The sequence below is a fragment of the Stenella coeruleoalba genome (genome assembly GCF_951394435.1).
Source record: "Stenella coeruleoalba genome assembly, chromosome: 13".
Taxonomy (NCBI): Eukaryota; Metazoa; Chordata; class Mammalia; order Artiodactyla; family Delphinidae; genus Stenella; species Stenella coeruleoalba.
The window spans coordinates 64,724,193-64,739,167 of record NC_137159.1 but is presented as its reverse complement, the minus strand read 5'-3'; the positions used below and the strand labels follow the sequence as shown (position 1 = coordinate 64,739,167).

The 14,975-nt window shown below is 41.2% G+C and overlaps 1 protein-coding gene across 1 annotated transcript in view; it reads left to right on the top strand.

Annotated features, from left to right (window-relative positions):
• The first annotated feature begins 9,405 nt into the window (after positions 1-9,405).
• Positions 9,406-14,975, top strand: part of YIPF4 (Yip1 domain family member 4) — a 29,448-nt gene continuing 23,878 nt past the window's right edge. Inside the window, exon 1 of the mRNA XM_079940976.1 lies at positions 9,406-9,728. Coding sequence (XP_079797102.1) covers positions 9,650-9,728 — 79 coding nt within the window. The 5' untranslated portion in view covers positions 9,406-9,649. The remainder of the gene's footprint in view (positions 9,729-14,975) is intronic.

The following is a 14,975-nucleotide window of genomic DNA, read 5'->3' as shown; positions in this document are numbered from 1 at the left end:
TGAAATAGAATTAAAACTATCAGAATGTACTGTATTTTTTCAGGAAATTTCGTTACAGTTACTTGTATATCCTGGCACTGGGTAGTGATGTCTTACTTCTTATTGTGAGTTGAAGTCAGTAAAAGTTTGAAGTTCAGTGTTGTAGGAGGAATCCCATGGAGGGATTTAATTCTGCCTGTAAGAGGTGACTTTTGAATTGTTCTTAAAGGAAACCAAAGTTCACCAGGCAGTAAAGGGGAAAGGCTATTTCTTGGCAGAGGAAGCAGCATAGGAAAGGAGCCATGGGGGAAAGAGCCTGAAAACACGGACTGAGACAACTCATGAGTGTGAGCAAGGGCCTATTTTCACTCCAGGACTGAGTTCAAATTCCAGCTCTAGCCCTGACAGCCTGGGAGTCCTCAATCAAGGGATAGTGACCGGCACACAGAAAGGATAGCAGCTACTACAGTTTCTTCCCTCCCTTCCTAGACACCTCCCAGAAAAAAGGGTGGGTCTGGGAGGAATCAGTCCTCCACTGACTAGGTTAGAGTTTAAGTGAGAACAGAAAAAAGAGGAAGAAGATAGAGGAAGGGGCCAAGAAGCTTTTTATATTCACATGTAAAGAGAATAAACTAGTCCCAGAGTTAGCCATCCAGTCACTTCGTCCACTAAAATGATTAACTAAAACTTTACGTGGATCATCAGGCAGCAATCTCAGCTGATTCTGAAGATGCTAAAAATTCATATTCAGTTTGGATACTGAATAGTCTTCCTACCCACAGAGAAGTCTGTGACTAGATCAGGAAACCTACTCAGAGATAGTCAACTAGTTATTTGTTGATCTCAAGAAGAAAATCTGCCTGTAGTATGAAGCTCGGGTCATCTATTGTTACCCACTGACATAAAGAATAAGGCTCTGACCAGTTTGCTCCTCTGGACCCTGGCTAGGTCCCACCCTTAAGCAAGATGTCTAGAGAATAACTGAATTACATGGAAGAAGTCCTTTTCCTATATTTGTGCTTTGGGAAATAATATTTAGAACTAATTCTAAAAATGGATATTTTCTTCAAAATGGTTACATGAGCTCCTTAGAGAACTGAATTTACTCAGGACCCATAAACCCACGTCTATGGAGCCATTCCTACAACTTATGGATGAAATGAGAGAAAAGTTATATATAATGGGAGCAGAGAGGCAGCACACAGAAGTGGAAAATGTGTGTGAGCTTTGGCATTGCAGTCCTGAATTCAAATCCTCACTGTGCAGCTTATTAGATGGGTACCTTTACCTATCTGAGTCTTGATTTCTTTATCTGAAACACTGACATGGATAATATCCACCTCCTAGGACTGTTATGAAGATTAAACAGGAGAGCAGTTGGGACAGCGATGGTCAGTGGGCGTTATCTGTCTCCCTTTCTAGTAAAAAGGCTCTAGTCTAGAATGCTCTTAGATCTCCAATAGACTCCAGCAATCTCACATATTATTGTTACTGTTAATGTTATTGGCTGAATTGTGTTCCCCCCAAAGTCCATATTTTGAAGCCCTAACCCCCAATAGCTCAGAATGTGACTGTACCTAAAGATGGGGGCCTTTAAAGATATAATTAAGTTACATGAGGCCTTTAGGATGGGCCCTAATCCAATCTGCTTGGTGTCCTTATAAGAAGAGTAGATTTGGACACACGGAGAGAGACCCCAGAGATGCACGCCCTGAGGAGAGATCATGGGAGGACACAGTGGGCAGGCGGCCGTCTTCAAGCTAAGGAGAGCGGCCCCAGGAGAAGCCAAACCTGCCAACACTCTGACCTTGGACTTCTGGCCTCCAGAACTGTGAGGAAATAACTTTCTGTTGTTTAAGCCAACCGGTCTGTGGTATTTTGTTATGGCAGCCCGAGCAGACTAACACAATTAGTATTATAGAAGGGCGCTGAACTGTTAAGAGAACAGTGACAGGAGATGAGGTTCTATCCTAATTCTGTAGACAATTAGCTGCGTGACCTACAGCAAGTCACTTGACTTCTCTCTATATTTTCCACCTCTCTCCTCCAGGGTTGTAAGGATTAACTGAGATAAAGTCTGTAAAGACCCTATCAATAATAGGTGTCCTGTAAGCAGCGGTTCCCTTCACTGCTCTGTCCAGATATCAGGTTTCTTGTAATTCAGGGGAGTGCATGGACTGAGCAGTGCCCCTAGGGCTTTTCAGCTCTGACCTCCTGCAACTCTAATAGCAGTCTCACTAACAACAGTAGGTTTCATTTCTGTAAAGCCAAAAAGTATTTTCAAAGTCCTTTCCCTCACAGTAAACACAAATGCATCCCTCTGACTTAACATGCATTTAAACATCAATTCTGAAGAACCCCATGAAACTCCAGCAGACCAGACTCACCACCCCTAAAAGTCTCCCTGCAGGCAAGTCCAGCCAGCCAAGCAAAACTGCATTCTTCAGTGTTAAGGCTTTCATACCCACCAGACACAAACTTTAAATGAATGTAAATCCAAATTTCAACATTAGGTTCCAAAACCCACTTAAAACCCCATTCTCTCTCCCCACTGTACCTGGATGAACAATCCAGTTGCCCTCTTCTTGGTGGATCAAAAGACACTTTTAAAATAAGTTTCTTTTCATTTGCTTTCTGTTTCACAGCAAAGCCTGGTGTTCCTGTAGATCTGAAGTCTCATTCTGTGGCAGGGGATTGTAAGAAAACGGCAAACACTGACAAGTTCCTCTTTTCTTTTTTTTTTTTCAAAGCATAGTAAGAATGGTTTGGACACAGCTCAAACTGTGTTCAAAAGGGATCAAAAAGGGAAGATGAGTGTAAGTACAAGTAGCTGGAGAAAGAAGTGAAATGAGCTTAAAGATGCAAAAGCTGGAAATTCACAACAAGAAAGGAATTACTCATTTGTTCCCTGTTTATTCACAACATATGAATCCTACTGCTGTTAGTTTATTATTCTATAGCTTAAAATGAAAACAAAGTGTTTTGAACGCTTAGTGTGCGTTAATTTTTGTCATTAACTGAGAGAGAAAGAGAAAGAAATGAAATAAACTGGTTTGGTTAGTTAAAGTTTATTGCAAAGCAGCCAAAGTCATGCTTATCATCTGTACCTCGGGTCCCAGGAGACTTCTAGCAAATGCATACTCTTAGTCACCAGGGTCCTCAGCAAGGTGAGCACAGAGCAAATGGACCACCACTATCAGCCCACCCAACTGATAGTGCTCAGGGCATCCTCCAACTATGAAGAGCCACAGGCTCCCACATGCACACACACATTCAGAGCTTGTGGTCACAAACTCCAGGAAGCTAGTTCACACTCAGCTCCCAGAATGGAGAAATCTCCCAGGACTTCTCTTGAGAATGACATTCTTGCATACATTTTCCCCATCTTTGCACAATCTATCATGAGATTTTTATGTTACAAAACTTCTTATTTCAAAAAGAGCATTCCGACATTAACTTACCTGACATAGAAGGATACCTAAGTTTTACCCTAAATAAATTTCTACATTCTGGGTTTTCTATGGGAGTAACAACAGTGTTTCCCAACTTGTGAGGTGGGCGTCTCTGAAGTGAGATTAAGGGCTGTGCCATCAGCTGGATTTCTGAAATTTTAGTGAAACTTATATGTAAATGTGTGTTCACAGAGAAAAAACTGTAAAGACAGGCACCAACAATATAAATACTACTTATCTTTGGGGAGTAATTTCAAATTTTTTTCTTTTGTTTATCCATATATTCTGATTTTCTATAACGAACACCTATTACTTTTGTAGTAACAAATGATGTAAAACAGGATAGAAAGGGGAAGTGTAGAAATGTGGTTGTAGTTTCCACCCAAATATATCAAGTCTTAATCCCTGGAACCTGTAAATGTTGTATCTTTATAGACTTGATTAAACTAAGGGTCTTGAGATGAGGAGATAATCCTGGATTATCTGGGTAAGCACTAAATGCAGTCAAAAGTGTCCACATAAAAGAGAGGCAGAAGGAGATTTGAAAGAGATAGAAAAGGAGAAGACAATGTGACCATGGAGGCAGATATTGGAGTGGCTGTGAGTCAAGGAACAGGGGCAGCCACCTGAAGCTAGAAGAGGCAAAGGATGGATTCTCCTCTTGAGCCTCCAGAGGGAGCATGGTCCTGCTTACAACTTGATTTCAGCCCAGTGATGCTGATTTTGGACATCTGGCCTCCAGAGTGTGAGAGAATAAATTTCTGTTGTTTTAAGCCATCCAGTGTATGGTATTTTGTTACAGCACCCGCAGGAGACTAATGCTGTAGAATATCATGGTAAAAGGAGCAAAATTATATCCACATTCATTCATGCACATCCTCCATGTGGCCCCATCACTTTCCTTTGCAAATGGATTTGCAGTCAGTTGTTTTCAATGAATTTAGAATGGATAACATACTAAAAATCTTGGCATCTTGAAGAAGTTCCAAGAGCTATGTCCCTTGCCTTTTGCTTTTCCTCCTAGTCTCTTCCCACCCTTTACTCTCCTGGGAGTGTGGCAAAGTGGAAATGCCTAGGGCTCTGGAGCCAAAAGACCTGAGTTCAAGTGTGGGTTTCAAGTGTGGGTTTCATCTTGTTTCTAAAACAAGTCACTTAAGCTTCTTAGCAGGAAAGTGGTGGCTTAAGCCTATTAGCAGTAAAACAATCCCCAGCTTGCTCCAGGATTGTTTGAACATCATCTGAGCTATTGTATCTGAAAGTACCACCTGAGTGCTATTTGGTGACTTTAAACATTTATAGATGCTCATGCTTTTCACTCTCAGTTTAATGGGGAGGGAGGGGAAAAGTGACAATACTTTGCTCCCTGGGGGCCTGTAACTCCTAACTCTAATAATTGTTCTAGAATTTTGCTAGTCTTCTGCCCAAAAAGTCAGTGGCAGGGGAAGCTATTGGGCCAATTCATTTTTGGCAACTTCCTAGTATGCCTTAATAAAGGAGGGCCAAACCTTCTTGAGTAACTAACTCCTTTAGGAAGTAGGGGTATATCATGTCTATTATTCTCAGCTTTATATATATATATATATAAAATATATATTTTTTAAAACTCTATATAATTCCCCATCCTCACTCCTTACAATTGGCCTGTCTAATAATTCAGATACACTAATATAAGAGAGGCTTTAGTAAGAGAAACTGAATGTGGGAGGACAGATTGTTGATTTTCAAGGTGACTGAAATCCTATCCTAAAATTAACATTTGAAATAGCTGGAGATATTTGTCAAGAAGAAAAAAAAACTTTAAGGAGTTTCGATAGCTGTGTTCAGATGTCTGCAGGGGCGTGGCATAGGGAAGAAGGAGCAGGTTTCAGATGCTTATGACAAATAAATGTTATTTACAAGGAATCAATATTTCATTCAAAATGCCAAAGACTGCCAAAGATAAAATGCACTGCTTTAGGGTAACTGGTCATGCTTTTTGCTCTCCTTGAATTTTAAAACACCCTTCCAATATTGGGGTTTCCCAAATTATGAAACCCACATTCCCAAAGCAAAAGCCAAAAACCCTTTTTCACAGCGTCCCTTGAAGTTAGTGCGTACTTGCCCCCAGGGTTCTGCCAATTGGAAACCAATATGAGACTGCACTTGGAGCCAACATGGTGCCAATGTGAAAGCCATCCTGGTGAAATAGCGAAGAGATATCCAGCTTGTGGAAGCAGTAGCACAGTTGCTCCAGCTCTGGTGTCCTGCAGAGCCTGTGTCCAATGGCAGAGACAGTAGGGTTGCCAAGTGAGCAATCCAGCCCTGAAATCACCTGCTCTTGCTTGCACAACCTCCCAATCCTGGTTCTCTGGACCCTCCTGAAGATTCTGTGAGTTACCTGACATCCTCGATAAAGTTCTTTTCTGCTTAAACCCACTGAAATGGGCTCTGTTGTACTTTTTCACATTGACTATTGTCTTAGCAGCTAATTGGCATGAATTCTTTAGGAGGTTAGTATTTGCTTTATGTGGGAAGTTGAATTAGTTCTGATCTCTATCAAATTTAAGATTCTCTGAATAAGAGTGGTAAGGGGATGACAAGTAGGAATCTGGGTAAGTAAATTTGATTAGTGTCCTATAAAAAATTTGTGATTACTTCTCCACCACAGGTGATTTAAAAATTTAAGCAAGAGTATACAGAAGACAGTTAGGCCAAGGCTTAACTAATATTCCACCATTAGTCATATAATAATTCCTTTAGGTAAAGCACAAACCAATCAGTCCATTTTTACAATGGAAATATTTTGGAGTGAGTCTATGATGATTCTACTGCCTTTGATTTAGTGTATGAATTTCAAACTCAGGTGTGAAAAGATGCAAACTTTATTTCTCTATAAATCAAGCTGCTGTCTGATACAATCTACATTTAAGTTGATGGGAGAATTCTAATCTACTCATTTTGAGGTCAGTTTCTCCAGTTCAGTGAGCCCTCAGTCTATCCAGATCTATAGTTTAGTCATATTCCAACTTAAAACTCCTGTTGACTTTTTCTTTTCCCTCTCTCCTTCCTAGGATGTAGTCTAAGTTCTGCCTCTAACAGCAATAAGGGGGATCAGAATCCTCTCCTCAGCTCAGTTCCTATGATGGAACTTGTCGCTGGTATACTCATCCTGAGTGTTACACTTGGCTTGGGTGGTGTGTAATTTCTGTTTCCCAGTGTGGATCCCATCTGGTTGCCCGCTGCCAGGAGACTGCTAAGATATGGCTCCTTCCTCCTCTTGCTCCAAGTCAGCAGTTTACATCTCAGCCTTTGAATGCATGTTTTCCACCCCTGCCTTACACACTGTCTGTCTCTCTGCTTCTCCCATCTCCTCACAGAAGACTGGGAATTTCAGACTTCCTGAATGCTACAGGAAAGCCTCCGGAAACTAGGGAGTAGGGTCATCCCCGTCCCAACCACGGATGCTCTAGATATCTGGGTCAATGGACTCAGGACTATTGACTGAGAAAGGTCTTGAGAGAAAAAATGATCAGGCTTGCTGGTTAGTATCTAAAATAATTCATCCGCCACATTTTATTGAGGATGGACCTGGATTAAGCTATTTATGTTTGAAAAGTGAACATACCATTTTCTAGTTTTTAAAAAGCTGATTCTGCAAAAGCATTTTTGTATGTAATTAATGAGATAATTACCTCTTGGCTCAATGAAGAAAATACAGCAAGCGCTGAATGGGATATATTTCTATACCATTTGAAACTAATTAAACTGCTTTTATCTTTATAAAATATTTTTAATTAAAAAAGTAATACATATTAATTTCAGAAAATTTGGAAAACATAGAAAAGCTTAATATAGAAAAGCACAGAAGCCACCCACGATAATAATCACTTGTGACACTTTGAGATGTTATACTTTCAGTTATATTTTTTATATTTCTGTATCTATATAATATTGGGAGCATATGCAAATTGAGATCATGAGCAGATCAAAGTGAAAGTGAAAAAACAGATTTTTTTCACTTCATAAAGAATTTTGAGATTGTTTTCCCCCATATCATGAAATAACTCTAAAAGATGATTCTCAGTGTATCATTTCATTAAATGGCTATCCCAAAATTTATTTACTCATTCTCATGGACATTTAAATTGTATCCAGTTTTGGACTTCCCTGGTGGCGCAGTGGTTAACAATCCGCCTGCCAGTGCAGGTTCGAGCCCTGGTCCAGGAAGATCCCACATGCTGCAGAGCAACTAAGCCCGTGCGCCACAGCTACTGAGCCTGCACTCTAGAGCCCGCGAGCCACAACTACTGAAGCGCAGGCGCCTAGAGCCCGTGCTCTGCAACAAGGGAAGCCACCCCAATGAGAAGCCTGCACACCGCAACAAAGAGTAGCCCCCACTTGCCGCAACTAGAGAAAGCCCGCGCGCAGCAACGAAGACCCAACGCAGCCAAAAATAAATAAATTTATGTAAAAAAAAAATACCAGTCTCTGCTTCCCAAACCAAAACATCCACTACTGTGGACAGTTTAAGTAATTATTGTAACAAGAATATCTGATATGTCACTCCTTTGCTCTAATTCCTTTAATCGTTTCCCCCAACACTTCCATAAAAATATTTTTTAATCCTTCGAATAGCATGCAAGATTGTTCATGATTTCTTCTTTACCTATTCATGCAGTCTCATCTGTAGCCATTCTCTCCCACGTAAACTAAGGTCCAAGCAAACTAAATGACTTCCAGTTTCCCAAGTCCATTAAATGATCTTTGGAATGTTATGACCCAGGCTGTCAGCCCCCCACACCTCTTTGGCTGAAATTTTTTACTCATCTTTTAAGTACCAAGTTAATTGTTACCTCTTGTGAGAATTTTTTCAATATTCCCTTTTACACATTAATGGCCATGACTTTCCATTGCTCTACCGCTGATCTATCATTTATTTCCCCAAGGCTGTCCTCATAATATACCCTCAAACTCTCCCTCTCCAAATTGGAAGTCACATTAATGTAGCTTGGATATTAAAATTAAGTATATCTATTTTAAAACTTCAAAAATTAGATGGATTTGTAAGTTTATCAGCAGACAGGACCTTGTAGTGAAAACAGCATTGGGGACTTCCCTGGTGACGCAGTGGTTAAGAATCCTCCTGCCAATGCAGGGGACACGGGTTCGAACCCTGGTCCAGGAAGATCCCACATGCCGCGGAGAAACGAAGCCCGTGAGCCACAACTACTGAGCCCATGTGCCGCAACTACTGAGCCTGCGTGCCTAGAGCCCGTGCTCCGCAACAAGAGAAGCCACCCAATGAGAAGTCCCCGCACCACAACGAAGAGCAGTCCTGTCTCGCTGCAACTAGAGAAAGCCCGCACTCAGCAACGAAGACCAAACACAGACAAAAATAAATAAATAAATAAGTTTATAAAAAGAAAGAAAGAAAGAAAAGGGCACTGGACTAGAATTCAGAAGATTTAGGTACTTCTGTTCCTTCTTCACCTTTTCTGGCCTCAATTACCTCCCTCATAAAGGAATGTGGCTTGACTACAGCCCTAGTCTTTGGGTGGCAATTTACAGTTTATCTTCTTTTTTATTAGTCCAATCCAGCCCCCTTCATTTCCCAGATGAGGAAACTGAGTCTCAGAGATGATATATAATTTAAGTTAAGATACTATACAATTAATTAATGATTAAGGTAAAAGGAATCTTGGGATCTTGGACCGGTGCGGACCAATGCTGACCTCTAAAAACACTCCCTGTTCTAAAATTCTTTAACCCGCCCAGTTAACAAAAGCAGAGGAAATAAAGAAAGGCCACAAGAGAATAGACTTAACGGAAACAAAAATCAGCGGGAAGCTCGAGCTTTCCACGAATTACAAGAGAACTTCCTGTCCTGGGTAAACTTCCGGAATCAACAACAGGGAGAGCCAATCAGAACCTTCCTCCGGGAGCCAATGGGCGAGTACATTACAAAGAGCCAATCGCAGCGACGCTGTCACTGTTATGGTCCTGTCAGGGCGCCGGCGTTGTGGTTTCTGGGCGGCAGCCACCGAGAGGACTTTTGGTGGGGGACCCTCAGGGGCAGCCCCCCGGCCAGCTGCGCTCGTCTCCGGCCTCGTTCCCAGCCTACATATCTCGGCTCGCGGGTCGCGCCGTCGGGCGCGCGTGCTGGTCGGTGCCGCGGCCGCCTTGGGGCCTGGGCCCAGCCACAGCCTCCTCCTCCGCCGCGGGCTCGGTGGGGCCGCGAGATGCAGCCGCCGGGCCCTCCCCCTGCGTATTCCCCCACTAACGGGGACTTCACCTTTGTCTCCTCAGCAGACGCGGAAGGTGAGACTGAGCCCCGTGAGTCGCCCTGGGGGACGCCGGGCGGACGCGGCAGTGTCTTTCTGGGGCCGAGGCGGTTGTGGCCCGGTGGGGACGGGCAAGAAGCTGACCCATGGGGGACTCGAGCCCTCTGCTCCCGCCGGGCCTTCCCAGAGGCCCGAGTGGCCGAGGGTGGGGTGTGGGGAACTTTCCAAGTGACTCGGTCAGCTTCTGGTTTTCGCTACACCGTCTGGTGGCAGGTTTTTCTGGCGAACTTACCCACCTCGAGGGCACCCACGGGACCCCAAGATTTTATTTCTAAAGTGACTTGGCATTGCTCAGAAAGGGATGGTTAGATTGGCCGGGCTAGGTGTCAAAGAATGAGAACGAGGAACGAGAGCTTGTTGCTTTGTTATTTATCAGCACATAACTTTTTGCTGAGATTAAATTAGGCGCTGCTAATACTAACTTCCCTCGAGGAGTTTGTGGGTTTTATGGAACCTGGTATCTTGCTAACGTTACCGTTTTCCTCCTATTTTATGGTGTTTGACCTCAATATTCAGAGAAGTAGACCCAGATATATTTGGGAACACCCAGCTGGATTACAAGAAGTTTCAGTTGCTTTCCAGATTTCCTTATGTACTGTTTTGAGGAAGCATTTGTGCTGGAGAGATTTTTCTACAGCATGGGAGAATGTGTTTTCCTCTGTACTTTACCAGACTCTTTGTAACTGAAATCTTTCTCTGCTACTTTTGTTAGACTTTGTATACCAGTATACCAGTAATTTTCCAGTGACCAGACTTAAGTGCTGGATATGGAAAAATAAGTTATACTTAACTATAGAAATTTCATTCTAGAGAAGGACCTAGTGTGTTTTCTGAGAAATCGAGTTTTGTAATGCATCAGTTAATATAGCTTGCTTTCCCTTTTTCTGTTTTGCTTTCCTCGTATTGGTTTTTGAATGGCGTTGTTTAAAAACAAAAATAGTACTGTAGTTTTGGTTATATTAAAATGCAAAATACAATTTTTATCATAGAGAACATAGCTGATACATTTAGTGTAATATGGAAATTTGGTGAAATATAGCAACCCAAAATATTTTAGTTTGTTTCATCTACATTTGGTAGCCTAGTGCTTGGGGAGGAATAACCAACCATAGTTTTCCAGACTTTAAGGAAAAATTGTCTGTATACACAAAAAATTGAGTATCACAACCTGATGTTTGTTCAGACTTATATATCTGTGTTTATAGTTCTAATACCCCCACTTCCTCCAGGAATTACCTTTCTTAAATATGCCTAAGAAATCTGACAATAATATAACAAGCTAATCCATTGACTCCATATATTAAACCAAGAAACCTGGAATAAGTAAAATCCGTAAGATTTATTCAGACTTCTCCGTATAGCCTCCAAGATTGTATAGACTCCCTGTATATCCAGGGATATACAGACAAGGATAGATATTTGTATAATAATACCCTCAAGTTTATAACATTATACAGTTTAAATTTACAGTATTTTAAGCAAACAGCTTGTTTGATCTTTCTAAGAATCCTGCTGAGCTTTTTTATTCCTGTGTTTTTTTTTTAACATCTTTATTGGGATATAATTGCTTTACAATGGTGTGTTAGTTTCTGCTTTATAACAAAGTGAATCAGTTATACATACACATATGTTCCCATATCTCTTCCCTCTTGCGTCTCCCTCCCTCCCACCCTTCTTATCCCACCCCTCCAGGCGGTCACAAAGCACGGAGCTTATATCCCTGTGCTATGCGGCTGCTTCCCACTAGCTATCTACCTTACGTTTGGTAGTGTATATATGTCCATGCCTCTCTCTCGCTTTGGTCACAGCTCACCCTTCCCCCTCCCCATATCCTCAAGTCCGTTCTCCAGTAGGTCTGTGTCTTTATTCCTGTCTTACCCCTAGGTTCTTCATGACATTTTTTTTTCTTAAATTCCATATATATGTGTTATCATACGGTATTTGTCTTTCTCTTTCTGACTTACTTCACTCTGTATGACAGACTCTAGGTCTAGTGAACCTGAGGCTTAGAGAAGTTCAGTAACCTCCACATGAAGGATCTGGAATTAAGAGCTAGCGTTCTGTTTCCTAAGATTTCTTTATACTAAACCATGATGAGTCTGACATATATTTTTGTAAACTGAAAAGTGTATCTGAAGTATAGAGTCCTGGATTTGCATCCTGTCTTTACCAATTACTATCTTTGTGATGTTGGGCAGGTTACTTAATCTCTCTTAACCTCAGTTTTCGTCTACATAAAATGAGAATAATAATACCCAAGTGCTCAAACATTTTGCAAATGCAAAGCACTTAGTACACCTAGAAGAGTTAAGTGCTCAGTATTTGTTAGCAGTGTTGCTGCTGCTTTGGATTTCATTATTAATTGGTGCCACGGTTATTTTTTTACTGTTCTCTAACATAAACATTTGACTCTGCAACACCAAGTTTCTTCTCTAGTTTCTAAGCGTGTCACGTAAATTCTTGCTTTTCCCCTCTTACGGTGTTTATCTAACCATGGATGTTTTTAGCTTGTAGAGGTTTTATTGTATACCTTGCTTCTAGATTCTGTCCAAGTCTCTTTCTCAGTGATACTTATCATTACTAATTTGTACATGTCCTTTGTTTTAAAATGTGCCTTGGTGTTTGTCTCCAAACCTATGTGTATCAAGGTCCTCATGCTTAGAATGCTTTTCTCCTTCTTACCCCAAGATGAAACTTTTTTTTTTTTTTTTTTTTTTTGCGGTATGCGGGCCTCTCACTGTTGTGGCCCTCTCCCGTTGCGGAGCACAGGCTCTGGACGCGCAGGCTCAGCGGCCATGGCTCACGGGCCCAGCCGCTCTGCGGCATGTGGGATCCTCCCGGACCGGGGAACGAACCCGTGTCCCCTGCATTGGCAGGCGGACTCTCAACCACTGTGCCACCAGGGAAACCCCCAAGATGAAACTTAAGGCTGAATTCAAATACTCCTTTCTTGCTGAAACTTTGCTTAACTGTTCCTCAGAAACAGAAATGTCCCTAATTTTTTCTATATCCCAGCACTTAGCACAGAACCCAGAATATTAACATCACAAAGTAATTGTTTGTTGAAGGAATAAATGATTTCTGCTTTCTTTTATCTCCTATGACATTGATACTTGGGACTATAAAACCTAGCACATTTTGGATGGTATAACTAAAAAGTTACTGGTTTAGAGCCAGAAGACTTCAGTTAAAGTTCTGACTCTTACAGAAGCTATGTGATATTGGCCAAATTACATAGCTTCTATAAACTCACATTTTCATCCATAAAACGAAAATCACACTTATAAGAATATTGTGAAAATTACTTAAGGTAACGTGTATAAAAGCAAGGTCCATAAGTACAAGTTAAAAGAACGTAGACTAAAAAAAAAAAAAGAACGTAGACTATGTGAATAAGCTAGTAAATGAATAAATAAATGAATAATGAAATCCAGACTTTATATTCAGTTCTGTGGTGTAAAACTACATCCAAAAGCAGTAATGAAATGCATGTGTATAAATGCAAGAATGTACCACCACAATGAGAAGCCCGCGCACCACAACGAAGAGTAGTCCCTACTCACCACAACTAGAGAAAGCCCGCACATAGAAATGAAGACCAAACGCAGCCAAAAAAAAAAAAAAAGTAATGATACCATTAAGTATAATATAGACGTCTTTAAGGCAGTCCTTTGACTTTATTTTGTGTCACACAAATAAGTAGTTCTTTGCCTGCTTTATTTCCACAGACTAGCAGCATTGGCATTACTGGGCTCTAGTAATGCAGAATCTGCCTTAATCATAATTTACATTTTGACAAGATCATCCTTAAGTGATTCATAAGCACATTAAAGCTTGAGAGGCACTGATTTAGAATATTATGAAAGATCAACAAAAAGAGGAGGAAATTTTTTATAGCTAGAAGATCAGGGGCAATTTAATATTGGTCATATTTTGCCAAAATTTGAAAGATAGGTAATGTTTTGTATATGTAGGATGGAGTATGTCCATATGCAAGGGACTGTATATGAGGAAGTCCCTAACCAAGAAATGGCTTAATAAGAATGGGATTTTAAAGAATTCATCATACATAATAAATGCTATAAAAAGGAGGTTCAGGAACTTCCCCAGTGGCTCAGTGGTTAAGGATCCGCCTGCCAACGCAGGGGACATGGGTTTGAGCCCTGGTCCGGGAAGATCCCACAAGCTGTGGAGCAACTAAGCTCGTGTGCCACAACTACTGAGCCTGCTCTCTAGAGCCCATGAGCCACAACTGCTGAGCCCACGTGCCACAACTACTGAAGCCCACGCACCTAGAGCCCGTGCTCCGCAACAAGAGAAGCCACTGCAATGAGAGGCCCGTGCACCACAGTGAAGAGTAGCCCCCACTCGCCACAACTGGAGAAAGCCCGCGCACAGCAACGAAGACCCAGTGCAGCCAAAAATAAATAAATTAATTAATTAATTGAAAAAAAAAAGAGGTTCAAAGGTGGAAGTGGTTAACTGCAGGAAGGGATCAAGGAAGTCTTCAGAGACAGATGAGGTACATTTTGAAGGAAAAGGAGTTCTTCAGGTTGAAAAAAGGGAAGAGCATTCACTTATAAATTATGCAAATGCAATAATTGGTCGAAGCAGTCCCTGTATTTTATACTTCTCAATCTTCACAGACCTAAAACAATGCTGATTTAGACCATGAGCCCCTTGGGGTTAGAAGCTGTGTTTTACTGTCTACCAGTATCATACCCACTGCCTAGCACAGAGCCTGGTATATAGCAGGAACTTAATAAATGTTCGATGACTACATGATACTTTCTGATTAAGATAAAGGTGTTGTGCTGCTAGAACTGAAGCCAACACTAATTCAACAGAAGTCCAACAAGTGGTTGGAAAGGGCGTGAACAGAGACAACTAACCAAGAAAGATGATCTAAGCCACCCAATAGCCATTTTCCCGTCCTCATATTTTTCTCCCTCTAATGATCATTTTATGTATATCAAAACATTCATCTTTCCTCCAAATCTTAAAGGAAACCTTTCTTCCTTTCCAAGGATAAGTCTCTACTAGTGCTTTTATTCGCATATCTTCTTGCCTCTTTTGGAACCTTTCTTTGTTTTTCTCTCTAGCATTTTTTATTTCTCCTCTGTTTCTTCCATCACGATCATCACTCACAGGTCCCCTCCTAATTGACAGAATTTTTAATTAAATCTACTACTTCCCTTTTTCCTTACTTTCACAGCTAAACTAT